The sequence below is a fragment of the Astyanax mexicanus genome, chromosome 10, assembly GCF_023375975.1.
Source record: "Astyanax mexicanus isolate ESR-SI-001 chromosome 10, AstMex3_surface, whole genome shotgun sequence".
Classification (NCBI taxonomy): domain Eukaryota; kingdom Metazoa; phylum Chordata; class Actinopteri; order Characiformes; family Acestrorhamphidae; genus Astyanax; species Astyanax mexicanus.
In genome coordinates, this window is record NC_064417.1 from 48,664,378 (window position 1) to 48,679,787 (window position 15,410).

General features: G+C 35.4%; 3 protein-coding genes and 1 non-coding gene across 4 annotated transcripts; 1 reads left to right on the plus strand and 3 right to left on the minus strand.

The window, feature by feature from the left end:
- Positions 1 to 1,018: 1,018 nt before the first annotated feature.
- rpl39 (ribosomal protein L39) lies at positions 1,019 to 4,323 on the minus strand (the record flags this gene model as incomplete). The annotated part of the gene is made up of 3 exons (XM_007254427.4): positions 1,019 to 1,239; positions 3,585 to 3,688; positions 4,129 to 4,323. Coding segments are annotated over 3 exons (348 nt in total), but the record flags the coding sequence as incomplete, so codon positions are not given.
- LOC125804873 (small nucleolar RNA SNORA69) lies at positions 1,885 to 2,016 on the minus strand. Its single transcript, XR_007441094.1, has one exon. It is a non-coding gene; the product is annotated as a small nucleolar RNA SNORA69 (small nucleolar RNA).
- A 1,108-nt stretch (positions 4,324 to 5,431) lies between the features above and the next one.
- On the minus strand, positions 5,432 to 11,420 carry upf3b (UPF3B regulator of nonsense mediated mRNA decay). Its single transcript, XM_007254428.4, has 10 exons — positions 11,193 to 11,420; positions 10,061 to 10,167; positions 9,604 to 9,710; positions 9,370 to 9,468; positions 9,163 to 9,276; positions 9,031 to 9,074; positions 8,274 to 8,465; positions 7,832 to 7,992; positions 7,348 to 7,678; positions 5,432 to 6,325 (listed from the first exon to the last, which is right to left on the minus strand). Exons 1-10 carry the CDS (start codon positions 11,304 to 11,306, stop codon positions 6,197 to 6,199), a joined length of 1,398 nt encoding a protein of 465 aa, XP_007254490.3. The 5' UTR covers positions 11,307 to 11,420; the 3' UTR covers positions 5,432 to 6,196.
- Positions 11,421 to 12,625: 1,205 nt separating this feature from the next.
- Positions 12,626 to 14,907, plus strand: ndufa1 (NADH:ubiquinone oxidoreductase subunit A1). Its single transcript, XM_007254429.4, has 3 exons — positions 12,626 to 12,873; positions 14,587 to 14,676; positions 14,793 to 14,907. Exons 1-3 carry the CDS (start codon positions 12,772 to 12,774, stop codon positions 14,811 to 14,813), a joined length of 213 nt encoding a protein of 70 aa, XP_007254491.2. The 5' UTR covers positions 12,626 to 12,771; the 3' UTR covers positions 14,814 to 14,907.
- Positions 14,908 to 15,410: the final 503 nt, after the last annotated feature.

Here is a 15,410-nt window from a genome sequence, read left to right on the forward strand (position 1 = left end):
CTGGAGGCCCACTGTACTGAACATTTTAGTGCCGTCCTTGCTTTTACAACATGATGGGCTTTTAATAAGCTAAAATAGTTGTTTCAGGTGTAGTGGGAACAGAAACAGAAGACGTACTTCTCCATTGCCATCACTCATCTTTTAGGGAGCTTAACTGCTGTTCTGCCTCATTTAATAGTCAGGAGCTGTATTCACTCAGTAATCAAAATGTCTTAAAGTAGTAGGGTAGTAGGTTTTTCTCAGGTTCTAAGCTAACTTAAATCATAAACTAATTATCACACCTTTCTTGAGAAGAACAGATGGTTCAAACAGTTAGTAAATGATTACTCAAGGACTGTAAAACTGCTCCTTTCCTGTGTTCGGTCCGTTATAGAAGCCATGTGGATGCAAATCCTCATCCAAAGCAGGCAATATTAAAACAGCAGTGTTTCAATCACAGTTCAAGCTTGTTAAAAATGTCAATAATGCCAACTTTATTGGTTTTACAATCCCCCTAGGCGGACTATTTAGGTAGTGAGAAAGCCAGATCTCGGGACTTAAGGATTTGAGAAGGTGGCAAGACTTTGGGTTGGATGTTGTCTAATTTATTGCAGTTTAGACTTAAACTTAGCGTCAATTTTTGTTTCCCATAATCATACTTCTGACTGAAATGTCACATACGGCTCCCAGCAATCCTTTACTGTTATTAAAAAGTGTAATACTGTTAGAGTTTGGTACTGCTATTTATGCAGAGTATGGTTGTACTGACTAAAAACTTTACTGTGTTTGATTACACAGAGAAAAAAAAAAAAGTAGATAACACCAATATTTTAGACAAGTCACACTGTTCTGCTCTCTCTATTCTGCACACTCGCAGAAGTGGGGTTTAAACCAGTGAGCAGCGCCATCTACTGTGCAGGCCTCTGAACATTAACCGTGGTTAATCTTATTCAATTCTTGGTAGGTACTTGATTACAAAAATGGTAGCCTCACTAACACAATCACCCACATAAAAAAATAAGAATGCACAAGGCCAACATTTCTTGGTGGTTGCCAAATCATTTATTCTTCCACAAGAACTTTTCCAGAGCGTCTGTACAAAAGAGAGTCTCTACTGTTGCACATAGCATAGCTTCTCTCCTGATCTGGGCTGAGTTGGTAGTGCTGGCAGGATGAAGATGCAGGCAAAGCTGAGGTGGCGAGTAGTGGATTTACAAGCCGAGCTTGGTCCTTCTCCAGTGACGCCTCTTGGAGTTGTACCTGCAAGCAAAGAGAGGGATCTCAAAATCAGAACGTTCAAGCCAAAGTGCAAAAACAGTTTTGTAACTGACCAGCTCAGGAAAGTGACAATACTGAATGAAGCCCTAATTAAAGAAAAGATGTCCACATTTCAAAAACTACTTCTTTAAACTTTTCTGTAACACAATCAACACAACTGCTAAATAAATTGCACAACCTAGAGATGTACAATGATGCCATATCAGCAGATATGAAATTAAAGGCTTCTTCTTCAAAACAATCATTTAATCATTACTCTCTACAAATTAAGTATTCTCTTTATTTTAGAAAATAATCCTGTATTTGCAGCTTCAGTTATGTATACAGTGACTAAAGGAACATTTATTATGTTTTAGCCACTCTTTACACTAACTACTTTTCAAGGCAGAAATATGACGCGGCCCAATTTCTTGAATGAACATTTACAATAATTTACATTGAAAGTCAAGACTCTCCCCTAAAATGTATATAAAAAAAAAACATCACTGTACATAATCTAAAACATACATTGACCCTACTATTCAGAAACCGATCAGAAAGACATTCAGTGGTGCATAAAATTAAAGTAGTGCATCTGAACATTACCAGTTGTCAAAACATTCTATACTCTAAACACTGACACTACAAAGCTGTCTCCGCTAGAGAGCAGTCCTATCAATCAGAAGAATGATAAGTCGTGACTCTGAAGCAGGATGTTGCTCTCAGCAGGGTAATGGCAGTACTCCCACAGAATGAAGCACTGTAATTGCGTCCTGCTTTATTTCATTTAATATTTTAAAAAGCTAGAGCATGGGAACAAGTCAATCACTTCCAAACCTCCCTTAATCAGCTCATTTTAGGTGAAGAGACTTGTGTCACTCAGATCACAAGTCATTTATTCTAATGTAAACTATTTAGTCAGACACTAGCATTTATTAAAAACACTAAGGGCAAACGTTAGTTTCCATTGAGCAGATCCAAGTGCCTGAAAAACAAGCAAGTAACTTACAAGTTACAAGGAGTGTCTGTGTGCATAATAAAGTTATAGAACAATCTAATAGGGTAAAATCATTCTGAACCTGAATGTAGCAAGTATATAAAAAACACTTGTAAGCTGCAAATAAATATTAAACCTTAACTAGGCTTGTTTTATAGGCACTTTGCTCTACCAAATGGAAACGGTTTGCCTTTAGAACAGTTTATTTGATCATTTTAATACTGTCTTGACTGTATTAATACAATTTATACTGTTGCATTGATGTTTAACTGTATGACTGCATGGTAACTGGCTATGGCCAACAAGCTTAAAAAGATTAAAACAAAGTGCATGCTGTCCCCCGATTGTTGTGCATCCATCATGTTTTTGTTTTGATGGGTCATGTTTTGAGCTTACGTTAACCCAAAGTAACTTTATTTTACTTTAGTCACATTGTAGTGGATTATAGGCAACATTTGTTTTACTTTGAAATGCAGTGAAATATGGCAAAAATCTACACCACATATCAACCGCCACTATTTCCAATATCGATATAAACAGTATAAAACCAGTACCATTAGCATTGGCAGATTCTGCAGTCTATTTCTACAGTCTCTAATGATATGTACAATTGGGTCAGGGCTCTTCATTCTACTATTGCATGAGTTATACTTACTTGGAAGAATATAATTTTTGGAAGCTTAGGAGTCCATGTAGTTACAGCAAACTTAGATTTATATTTTTCATAACAATCTGATGATTTGAGTAAGGTTTAAGACCAAAGGATCACTGAAAACATGCAAGCTAGGATGAGGTCTCCAGAACCAGACATGAGAACCACTGCTTCTTCCTCATGATCGCATTTATGTTAATTTATTAATTACAACAAGATTGTTTGACATGAAATACAATATTAATCTAAACAGCCAAACATACTGTACATACTCTCACATATTGCATATTTTTATTGATGACCCACTTGTACACCTCATTGTTACAGGACGTAGAGATGCCATGAGACATGTAAATAAGATAGATTGGTACGTAGGGACTGCATAGAAAGATGGAATAACTGAGCAGACATCCTACAAGACAATTAATCAAGATACGTCAAGATTTTACAAATCGTTTTAAAACTTCATTAAAACGTAGCGAAATTATGTAACTTAGCTAAAAATCACCCAATATATAAATATCAGTAAAGTACACGACCAATATACACACATTTGTGCACCACTACTTTACAATACAACAATATACAGCAATAAAACTTAAAATAAAAACTTGGGCAGAACTAGAAGTCTGACATCACTGGTCAAACTCACTGGACAACTCCAGATGCGTGTTCACATTTTAAAAACAGATTTATTACCTGATCTTGTTGCCAGTCTTCATTCGGATCCACTGCGGAATCGGTCTGTTCTGCTTCTGCTTCTTGGCGAGGAAGCGCTTAATCCTGAAAGTCTTGTGCGACGCCTGAAAACACAGAACCAGAACCGGGTTTAAACTAACGGAGTACTTAGCATGTTAGCCAAGCTAGCTAACCTAGCTATCTAAGCTAAAGCACTGGATTAATGCGGGTGTAGCTTCAATTTAAGAAAATATTAAATAACACGTCTATACCCAAGTGTATAGCTCAATTAACCTGGAAAACACATGGTAAACAGACACAGGGGCCGCTAAGCCTGTATTAGCTGCCTAGCTACAACTGCTAGTAGTAAATTTATTGCTAGCTAGTTAGCTAGCGCTCAGCCCCGGCGCCGAGTTGGCATTTTTATTTACTTTACATATATTTAACACATTAATTACTGCAATTCTGACATATACAGGTATAAAACATTCGTGGGCATAAACTGGCACCGATAGCTGCCTCCAATAGTGCATATACACGCCGATGTTCACGGATTATTTCTCACCATTTTGCCACACAGTCCTTTCACCACAATGGCGGTGGTTGAAGAGGAGGAAGCAGCGGACACGGGGAGGCTGTATATCCGCGGGAGTGGGCGGGACACTGAGCACTGGTGCCGCCGAGAAACAGCGACACCCAGCGGCCAAGTGGAGAAACAACTCCGCAATAAAATGTTTATGTATACAGCTCTATAAAAAATGAGAGCACTTAAAAATGACAAGTTTTTTTTATTTTACCAAACTGAAAACCTCTGGAATATAATCAAGAGGAAGATGGATGATCGCAAGCCTTCCAACCAAACTGAACTGCTCTATCCAAAAGCAGTGTGTAAGACTAGTGGAGGAGAACATGTCACGATGCATGAAAAAACTGTAATAAAAAGCAGGGTTATTCCACCAAATATTGATTTCTGAAGTCTTAAAACCTGAATATGAATGTATATGAACTTGTTTTCTTTGCATTTTTTGAGGTCTGCATTAATTTGACCATTTCGTAGTTTCTGCAAATAAATGTTCTTAATGACAATATTTTTCTTTGGAATTTGGGAGAAATGTTCTCTATAGTTTATCAAATAAAACAACAATGTTCATTTTACTCATATTCTTATAAATAGGAAAATCAGAGAAACTGATTCAGGAACTTCAGTGGTCTTTTATTTTTCCCATAGCTGTATGTATGAATATACTTTTTCATAAAAAAACTCGAAAATTGTTGAAAAGGCACTTTATTTCAGTAATTCTGTTCACATTGTTAAACTCATATTATATAGATGCATTACAAATGGACGTTCTTATGATCTGTTTTGAGGGTTTTTTTTGTTGATGATAATGGCTTACATACAATGAAAACCCCAAAGTCTTTGTATTTAAAAAAATAATAATATTATATATTATATAAGATCAATTGGTAACACCAGCAGATGACATGTCTCTCCAAATCCATCACTGATTGGTGGAAACTTCACACTAGACCTCAAGCAGCTTGGACTGTGTGTCTCTCCACTCTTCCTCCAGACTCTGCTCCCTTGATTTACAAATGAAATGCAAACTTCACTGATGGTCAATGATGGTTTGGAGAGCTACTAAATGGTTCTGTTTATTCATATAAAAATGTATTTTCATTTAGCAGATGTAAATTGAGAGGTATGAAGAAAATACGAATGGTATTATGTTGAAGTGGCATGTGAGAAGAGTTTTCTTTTGTTTTGTCTGGGGGTGGCAGGAAGAGGGACAGGGAATGTATGTTTTGTGTAATACAATGTTTAATAAAAAATAAAGACACCAATTTAAAAAATAGTCTTGACAGGCTTTCTTTGTTGGGTAAAGCTTTATTGCAAAAATAGGGAAGGCCACTCACAAATTTAACAAGATTTTTCAAACAAATTCCAACCAAGCATCAGCTTTAAAAAAAAACAAAAAAAAAAACTGATTGTGGCAAAGGAATGTCACCAAATCACACCTTAGTGCATGGCTCATATTCCATGTACAATTTAAAGGATAGTTTGAAAAAAATCAATCCTTAAATCATCCAAACAAACTCTACACCAGTGGTGTAAACTATATATTGAAGGAGTAACTTGTGAACCGAGTGAATCGCAAAACAATTAAGAAGGAACTGATTCAGTGAAATAAAACAAGAATCCTTTCTAAAACTACTGTATCTGCAGAAGCATGGGCAAATTAAACAAACAGAAGCAGAAGCCTTGCATACCAGAAAAGCTGAACAGCAGTGAAGTACAATAAGTTTGGCTGTGTACCAGGAGTAAGGTCACTTTTGAGTCATGGTCACTCATGGTCCAATCACTTTGGCTTCTCTTGCTAAACCCTCTGCTCAACTCTAAGCATCAGTCAGGGAGTGAGAGCTGTCCCTTGTCTTTCTTAAACACAGAAATGAAAGGGGGCTCGTTCAGGCACTGTAGGGTGACAGGGTTTTACCTCTGTCTCTCTGACAGAGAGCTTGAGAAGGACAGGAACGACTTGCTTTGGCAGCACCGTACTCGTCAGGTGCTGATTTGCCCTGGCTTTGACCAGAATTCCTCCTCAATTGTGTCATGCTAACATTTTGGCCTTTCCTCACTCCTCCCCCTTTTGCGTATTCTTGGCCTCCCGCTCAATCTTCTTATCCCCAGCTTGGCTCTCTCCTGTACCTGTTCTGTTGCGGCTCCTGGCTCCTGGCTGGTATAGCTGAATGGCAGGCCGATCCTGGGAAAAAATGGGAAGTATGTATGAATCTATTATGGAAGAGCATATTACTGATAAATAAAATAATTCATACTGCTGAAACTTGTTCTGACTGGCAAAACTAAACATACTCCGTATTAGACCCGATGCTTGCCCAAAGTACTGCAGCTCTGAATCAACTTAATGTGTAGCTGATTAACTGAAGCAGAGGTATCTATTTGGTGCAAAACTAGTAAACTACAGTTTGTGCAGCCCTTGGAAAATGGTACTGACAAATATATACAGTTAGGAATAGGCAATAATATCACCATAATCTTTGACACAAAAAACTCTATATCGTGACATTGCGATATTCTGGAAAGCAGTCTATATTGTATTTTTTTTGTTATTTACTGTATTTACTTTTGCTTGTTTGCAGTTTGTGCTTGCAATAAATATGCTATTAGTTGTGTATGAGATTTTGCTATTGCATTAGTTATTTTTTTTTGTCACACTACTATTATTTTCCACAATACCAGAGTCAAGGTACTGTTTACAATGAGAGAAACATTTAAAGATTTTCTTTTGTTTGTACTGAAATTATAAAAAACAAAACTGCCTCAATAAAACATACTTTTTTTTTTACGTAACTGTATGTACTTGAAATTGGAAAAAAATATTTTGTCACATTGCCAAGAATATTCTTATTGCAAAAACGTGCTGAAATATCGTAATATTATTCGCCCATATCACACACTACTAGTTAGCAATGATTAGGCAGATTTGTGGCTGCTGGACATTTTACACTGACAAGCCAAATCACATCTAAGCTAGTATCATGTCCCATGACTTTCGCCACGACCCACTGTAGCTAAATAGCACTATGCTGACCTGTGAAATGTATGTCGTATTACCAACATGGGCACAACTTAGAAAACAGAATTTCCCACGCTTGCTCAAACTCCCATAATTCACATTGCCTTTTCAAGAGGTAACTACATCAATTTATTTACTGTAATAATAAAAAAAGATGCTTTAATCATCCTAAAATGGTAAAACTTTACCTTGTTTCTTAATCGATCCTTTTTAACATGGTCTTCTTTTTTACCATCTTTAGAGGGCCTCTCAGACTTGTCAGACTGAGTGTGACCAGAGGAGTCCCCAGTATTGTCATTCTTTCGCTTTTCCCAAACACGCTCCTTATCTTTTTTCCCCTCATCTTCTCTCTTTTTGTATGTGTTCTCTCCATCATGCCGCTCCCTCCTCCTCCGGCGCTCTTCGTCCTGTCTCCTGATTCGCTCCTTCTCTTTTTGACGCCGCTCCCTCTCTCTGTCACGATCTCTGTCTCTGTCTGCATCACGATCTCTGTGCTCCTTACGTCCATCATCGTCTAACCTATATTAGGTAATGAGAAAAAGAAGTGAAAAAAGAAGCATGTAATCAATGACAAACAGATAATATTCTTTGCCAGAGATTAACTTCACATCTAAAAAAAATGTGATTTCCACAAAAATAAAAATATACAAAGACAATGCCATTAGCACTCACTTTCTTGGCTTATCCTCTCTGTGTTCCCCATTCTGACGTTTCTTTGCATCCGCCCCACCTGGAGGCCTGTCGTCCTTTAGTTTTTCTCGGTCCGGCTTCTTCGGCTTATCTTTTGGCTTTTCACTATCCCCATTCTCTGGTCTCTCTGGTTTCTTTAACAGCTACAACAGAAAAACAACATTCATATTGCATACACTATATTACCAAAAGAGACCCATTCTTTCACTAATGTTTGTAGAAGCAGTCTGCATGACTAGGTGCTGCTTTTGTTCACCTGTGGCCAAGGAAGTGATTGTACCCTGAGCAACGATTTGGATGGGTAAGCAAATACTTTTAGCAATATAGTGTTAGTGAGAGGAAATCAAATCTATTAAAGAAGAAGTAAGAGTAAATTTATTACCTGTTTTGATACTAACTCAGCATTTAAAATACAGGTATGTACCTTGATTTTTGGCTGCTCCTCCTTTGATTGGTCCTTGTCCTTTTCAGGCACTTTCTCTGCTTTTTTCAGTTTTTCAGCCTCTTTGCGTTTCCTTTTTTCTTCTTCTCTCCATTTGCGCCTTTCTTCATCTCGCAAGCGTTTTCGCTCCAGCTCTCTCCTTCTCCTCTCCTCTTTCTTTTCCTCCCTAATTCTCTGAATTAATAGATTCAAAAATAGGAAAAATGTATATTTATGCATCAAAGTGACTTCAACTTAATTCAGCAAACCCTAAAGCCCATCCAGTAGTGCAATCTGCACAGTTACATTGGGGAGCATTTCCCATTAGGTTATGGGTTTCAGAGTAATAACTTTGGAGTAGTAAAAATCCTAAGGTTGCTTTATGTACTGTGAAGCATTAAAGAAAAAAAAAAAAAAAAAAAGAACAGCTTACATAACTGGAAGAACAGGGTATAATAGGCAAATACATATTTAATAACCAACAGTGAACACCCACTTGCACTAAAAAAATAGCCCTTTTTTATGGTTTTATTAGTAGTGTTTTTATTTATTACTAAATAAAATAATTATTTGTTGCTTTTTTTCCCCACAAATCAGTTCACCCCTTTCCCTACATCAAATAATATCTTCTTAATTTCAGTGAAAGTGTACTAATAAAATTTCAAAGTATCTCTATTTTAATTCTCCATCACAAATTAAGACTCAATTTCTTGAAAAAACATTTCAAAACTCAAGCTCACAAGATAAGATACATGCTTACCTGTTTGTTCTTAAGGAAGTCCAACAGAGGGGTTGTTTTCTTGGCTGCATAAAGAGTTTCAGACACTTCAATCATTACGCTAGTTTTAAATGCGTATTAAATTAACTTGCGTTATCAAAATTGTAAGCTTACCAAAAAGTTCCTTTGTCTTGGCCTCTATTTCTTCTAACAATGTTTCAGGGGTGGAAGAAAGCTTCTCATCATCACCCCCATTGTACATCTCCAGAAACTTCTTGTAATCTACATCTATGAAAAGCAATATAAAATTACTAATTGTTGGACAAATAATCACTGCAGGTTGTATGTTGTCTTAGAGCATGTACAGGACAAACTCATTACCTTCCTCAATTGTCCCAGTTTTGGCATCTTTCTTCTTACTCCTCTTTTTAGCAACCTTCTGGAATGGGGCAAACTCCACGATGGCAGGGTACTCTTGGCCTTCACATAAAAGGCAACAATATGTTTTGAATATGCATTTTGTGTTAAACAATTAGAACGACAATCAATTACACATATATTTAACTCAAAGTATTTTAAATCATAGGGAAAACTAGTAGATAATTATTTTCAAACCTCGGCTATCAATGAAGACATAACCATCGAACCGATCTCTGAAAAGAACAATGTCGTCCTGATTCTTGAAATTTAGGTAGGCTCTTGCAAAGAGGTGAGGGTAGAGGCTGCGAAGAAAACGAATACTTGATCAGTGTCTTGAACACATAGCTTGTTCACCGTTTTGCAAATTATTATGTAGAGAAATCCTAATTAAAGAGCAGCATATACCACCACAAAGAGTGCAGTTATATTATGTTTATTATTACAGTAATATCATTTTGATTCAATGTTCAAGAATTAATATTTAACAATTATGCATGCTGCATTTTGTTGTTAGTAAGACTGACACTTCAACATAATATTTTAAGGTATAAAAAGTTATTTTACTCATATAATCATAATCCAGCCAAGTGTTATATAAAACATCTAAAATTTGGTCTTTTTCTTTTGTGAAAGGTGTGTGTGTGTGACAGACCTGGTGTCACTAGAAAAGAACTCCAGGTAATCCACTTCTGGAAGAGGCTGCAGTTGCTCTTCCAGCTCTTCTTTAGTTAGACTGGGCGGAAGACGGCGAATTACGATCTAATACAAACAGAAATAACATTAGGAAATACACTGTGACGACAAACAATCTGAATTACAATTACAAGAAAAAACCTATGTCACTGTAGATGATAAATAGAAAGTAAGCAGAAGTAAACATATGCAAAAAGGAAGTGCAGTGAGAGTGTTCAGGAGGGCAGATACGCAGCTCTGGAAAAAAATAAGAGACCACTTGAAATTATGAGTTTATTTCATATTAACAAACTGAAAATCTCTGGAACATAATCAAGAGGAAGATGGGTGATCACAAGCCATCAAACCAAGCTGAACTTGCACCAGTAGTGACAAAGTTATCCAAAAGCAGTGTGTAAGACTGGTGGAGAACAACATGCCAAGATGCATGAAAATGTGATTATTTCACTAAATATTGATTTCTGAACTGTTAAAACTTCATGAATATGAACTTGTTTTCTTTCCATTATTTGAGGTCTGACAACTTAAAACATAAAACATAATGTTAATTTTACTCAAACATATACTTATAAATTTATAATCAGAGAAACTGATTCAAAAACTGAAATAATCGCAATTTTGTCCAGAGCTAGCTAGCTACATTGGGATTTTATTAAGCATCTAGAGCTGCTAGCTAATCTACCTTAGACAAAACGCTTTTGAATCATTTTTAGCATATTAACTGATTGATCAGTTAAGATATTTGACACTACTGTAGCTGGTTAGTTAAGTTTTGAGCCAAAACAGATATGCGTTAGCTAGTTAGCCAGCAACATAACAAGTGAACCTCGCTAGTTAGCTAACTCCAGAGTGTTTGCAAAACCAGCTACAGCTGGACTCTTATTAACAGAAACAGCTACATAAGATGACTTTCTTTAAAAAATGTGTATCTAAAGTAAATGTACAGAGCCTCATTGTTGGCCACTTATTCACGTAGAGCTAGCTAGCTTAGCTAACTAATAACAGACAAAATCACTAAGCTCGCTAAAGCTAACAGGATAACAGTTAGCTAGCAGCTAGGTTAGCTAGCCAGCTAAGCTAAGCATCGTTACCTTTGTCATCGTCTCCTTCTTCTCTTTATTCGGCCTCTCTGATTTCTCCCCGTCCTCACATTTAATCTCCACCTTCTTCTCTCTGGGTCGGGTGTTCTCCTTATCCTCCTTCATGCTCTCTGCTGGAATTTCTGCTGCGGGATAAAGTTACTGAGCTGCTGCTGCTGTTTTGGGCAGAAGCTCCGAATCTGTCAACAGCCCGAAGCGCTCCACAACTTTTGCTACTGAGCGGCGTCACACGGAGCTCGTCTCTGATTGGCTGAAAGGGGGAGCGCACAGACTTTTTGTTTTGTTAATTATTTTATTAATTAATGCGTTATTATTGAAGTTGTATTAATTAGTTGTATAAGTTAGCATGTTTAGTAAAAATATATAATAATGTTAATTATAATATTAAAATATTATTATCTCATTATTAAGTACATTGCTCAAATCGAATTATTTTTTAATACTAAGACAGTTTTGAGATGCTAAGTCTTTCTCATTCATTTAAGATGCTATCTCATTATGATAACATGCTGTCTCATTATGCTGAGATGCTAAGTTATTATATTAAGATGCTAACTCATTATGCTGAGAAGCTAAGTTTTTATGTTGAGATGCTAAATTATTATATTAAGATGCTATCACATTATTTTGAGATACTAAGTCATTATGTTGAGATGCTATTTTATTATGTTGATATTTCGTTATGATGATCCTAAGTTATTAAGTTGAGATTTCCTGTCATAATGTTGAGATGTTAAGTCATTATGGTGAGATGCTGTTTCATTATGTTGAGAGGCTGTCATTATGTAGAGATGCTATCTCATTATGTTGAGATGCTAAGTCATTATGTTGAGATGCTATCTCATTATTTTAAGATACTAAATTTAGGATGCTAAATTATTATTTTAAGATACTAAGTTGTTATTTTGAGACACAAAGTCATTAGTTTTAGATACTAAGTTGTTATTTTGAAGTACTAAGTACTAAGCATCTAAACATAATGAGATAGCATCTCAAAATAATGATTTAGCATCACAGAATAATGAGATAACAATTTACTTAATAATAAAAAATATACATACAATGGAATTTTTTAGGTGCCGGGAAAGGGCTTCCATAAAACTCAGTATTTCTGAAACACAAGAAATTCTGACTCATGCATATATGTTATATTACATATATACTATACAAATAATTGTAAGGTTTCAATCCTTTTAAGGATTTACCAACCTTTTTTATTCAAGGAGGGTCAGAGTTTCTAAAGGACATAAAATATGGAAGAAATGTAAACTATTATATTTTTATTATATGGTCATAGTATTATAATATGGTTAATAATAAAATATTTATTAGATTGAAAGAGATTAGAGTGTTATTTAAAATATAAAGGATCATGGTTCCTCGTTATCGTTAGGGGGTGCTGTACTATTTCACTGTGAAACTCTCTACAGGAAGTGTGTCAGCGGAAACCGGCCTGTGACCGTGGAGCCAAGGGGACATTTTGGCCAAAATAGAGCAGAAATAAAGCATAAAGGAATTAAATTTCCCCCTAAACTCCGCTGACAGGCAGACCCCAGTCTCTCCTGCAGGGATGTGGTATGAGATTCTCCCCGGTTTCGCAATAATGACCGTGTGTCTGATTGTTCCGGGAATAGCGACCGCTCAGATCCACAAATTCACCAACGGAGGGAAGGTGAGTAACAGCCTAGCTTTACCTGCTGCTCTCAGAACACACTGCACTGCTGTATATGTGTAAACTAGAGCATCTAAAAAAATAGAATAACAATCAAAAGTTACTTTATTTTAGAAATTCAGTTCTAGATGTGAAAATAGCTGTAAAGCTGTAACACACAGAGCAGAAAAGTAGAATATTAACTTATTTAAGGCCAATTACTTTTGGCAGTGTGGGCAGTGTGTCAAGTCTTGCTGGAAAATGAAATCCGAATTAGGGGTGGGCGATATGGCTCTAAAATAATATCACGATATTTCAGGGTATTTTTGCGATAACGATATACTTGGCGATATAGGAAAACAGAAAAATAATTCATAAATTTTGGGAATATAGTGTAATAGTATAACAGCATAATCACAATGTGGCAAAATAAATAATATAGCATAAAATAATATAATGCAGCAAAAAATATTGCAGAATATTTAGTGCATGCATATAAACTGCAAACTAAAACAATTACACAATAAATACACTTAAAGCTTTGGAGTAAATAATAGACTACTTTTAAGACAGAACATCTTTTTAATATCATTTAATCATTTAATATCACAATATTTCTGTGTCACGATATATTGTATACGATATAATATTGCCCACCCCTAATCCACATCTAATAAAAGTTGTCAGCAGAGGAAAGATGCACTGTGTGTGTGTGTGTGTGTGTGTGTGTGTGTGTGTGTGTGTTATAATGGATGCAGTCCTGCACTGATCTATTCCATTCACACTTCATAGCTAACTCGTACCCCTACATTATTATAAAATAGTTAGATATAATAACAGATTTTTTTGTGGACCATATATAGTCAAAGAAATTATTATATAATACAATATAATACAACATCATAACAAAGCGTTCATACCCTTTTAAAGACTACACAATTTTAATGAATCATACTTTGGGAAATAAATACTTTTTTCACCTGCTGCAGTTCACACTATTCACTGTCATATGTGAACAAACATATAAATAAACACCATAGACAATATCATGAATATCAAATATTATTGAGATAATATCCACATATTTTTGATGAGCCAATAATGTAATTATCGTGACTTCCCAAGACTTCCCAAAATTATAACATAAAAAGAATTATGTAACATAAAACCTATGTGGTGTAGCAAAGAAATCTACCAAAATAATAGCTGAAATATTTATTGCAGGCATATACATTGCAATCCTATACAATTTGAGAAAACATACAGAAAGCTTCGCAGTAAAAAATACTGTTTCTACTGCATTTTTGAACCAGTTATACTGTATAAAACTTTAGCATTTATTCTGCTACTTTATTATTCTTGAAATTACTAAAATATTTTGAGTGTTTTTTCATATCGCAAAAGTGCCATGAAATGTGGTGATATTATTTTAGGGCCATATTGCCCTTCTGTAAGCTCAGTATAGTTTGACGCAAATTATGGCGTAGAAATTACAACAGATAATTTTCGCAACTGTCCTACATTTATTATTTAAAAATTAACCTGTTTAGGAACCAACCTTGTGTGCCAGTTCACCCGATATAGATCATTTTTATACTTGGAACTAAATTGCATTTCTTTTAGGGTAAGGCTGTAAATTAGCTGTGCAAATTTAACAGACCACAGACAATCTCTTGATTATTGTCTTCCTGACCTAAAACTTACATAGCATCTGTTTTTTTTTGTGTTGTTTAGGAAAAAAGAATTGTGAGAGTTCCTTACCAGTGGTATCTGATGAACAGAGACAAGCAGCTGTCAGGAACGGGAAAATATTACCATTCCAAGGTAATTAATTCAGTTTTATTTAGTGTGTATATATTTTTTTAATGCCATTCTTCATGATATGTGTGAGAACTTTAAACATAAAAATGTTTACTGAAATGTATTTTCGGGTTTCACAGGGACTGGAAAACATTAATTGAAGATCACCCACAAGCTCTGGCCCTGTAACAAAACAATGGAAATGTCTGAAATGTTAATTTTGTTCAGTTGTCTATTAAAATAATGTAAATACCATGTTTTATCTGTGTTTTAATTCATGTTATGAAAGTCAGCTAGTTAGCTAGTTAACTGGGAAAGCTACAGAACTTAAAAGTTTAAAAATATTTTTTACAGTGTGTGCAAAATTTAACCAAATCATATAAATGTTTTTACAGTGAGACAGTGAGTTAATCCAAAAACAGCGTTAACAGAATTTGTGCAACTGCAAGTACTATAACTTAAAGTGGAGAATACCACACGGTTTGCAGGGTTTGTGCTTCTAAATGTCCTATGTAGTTTTTAAAAAGTTTTAAAATTATAGGAGCCAACATCTTGAATATCTAGGAAAATATGATATTAGATATTTGATTAATTAACAATTAAAATATAGACTAAGCAGCTAAATTATTTCTTAGAAATCCGTTACCTTTTATTGTAATGATTCACATCTTTTTAGAGATCCTGAAGGAAATCCCTTCAAAATCATGGGACATTCTTTGAAATGCTCCTCGGATCCTACGGCTTAGTCTGTAGCTTTC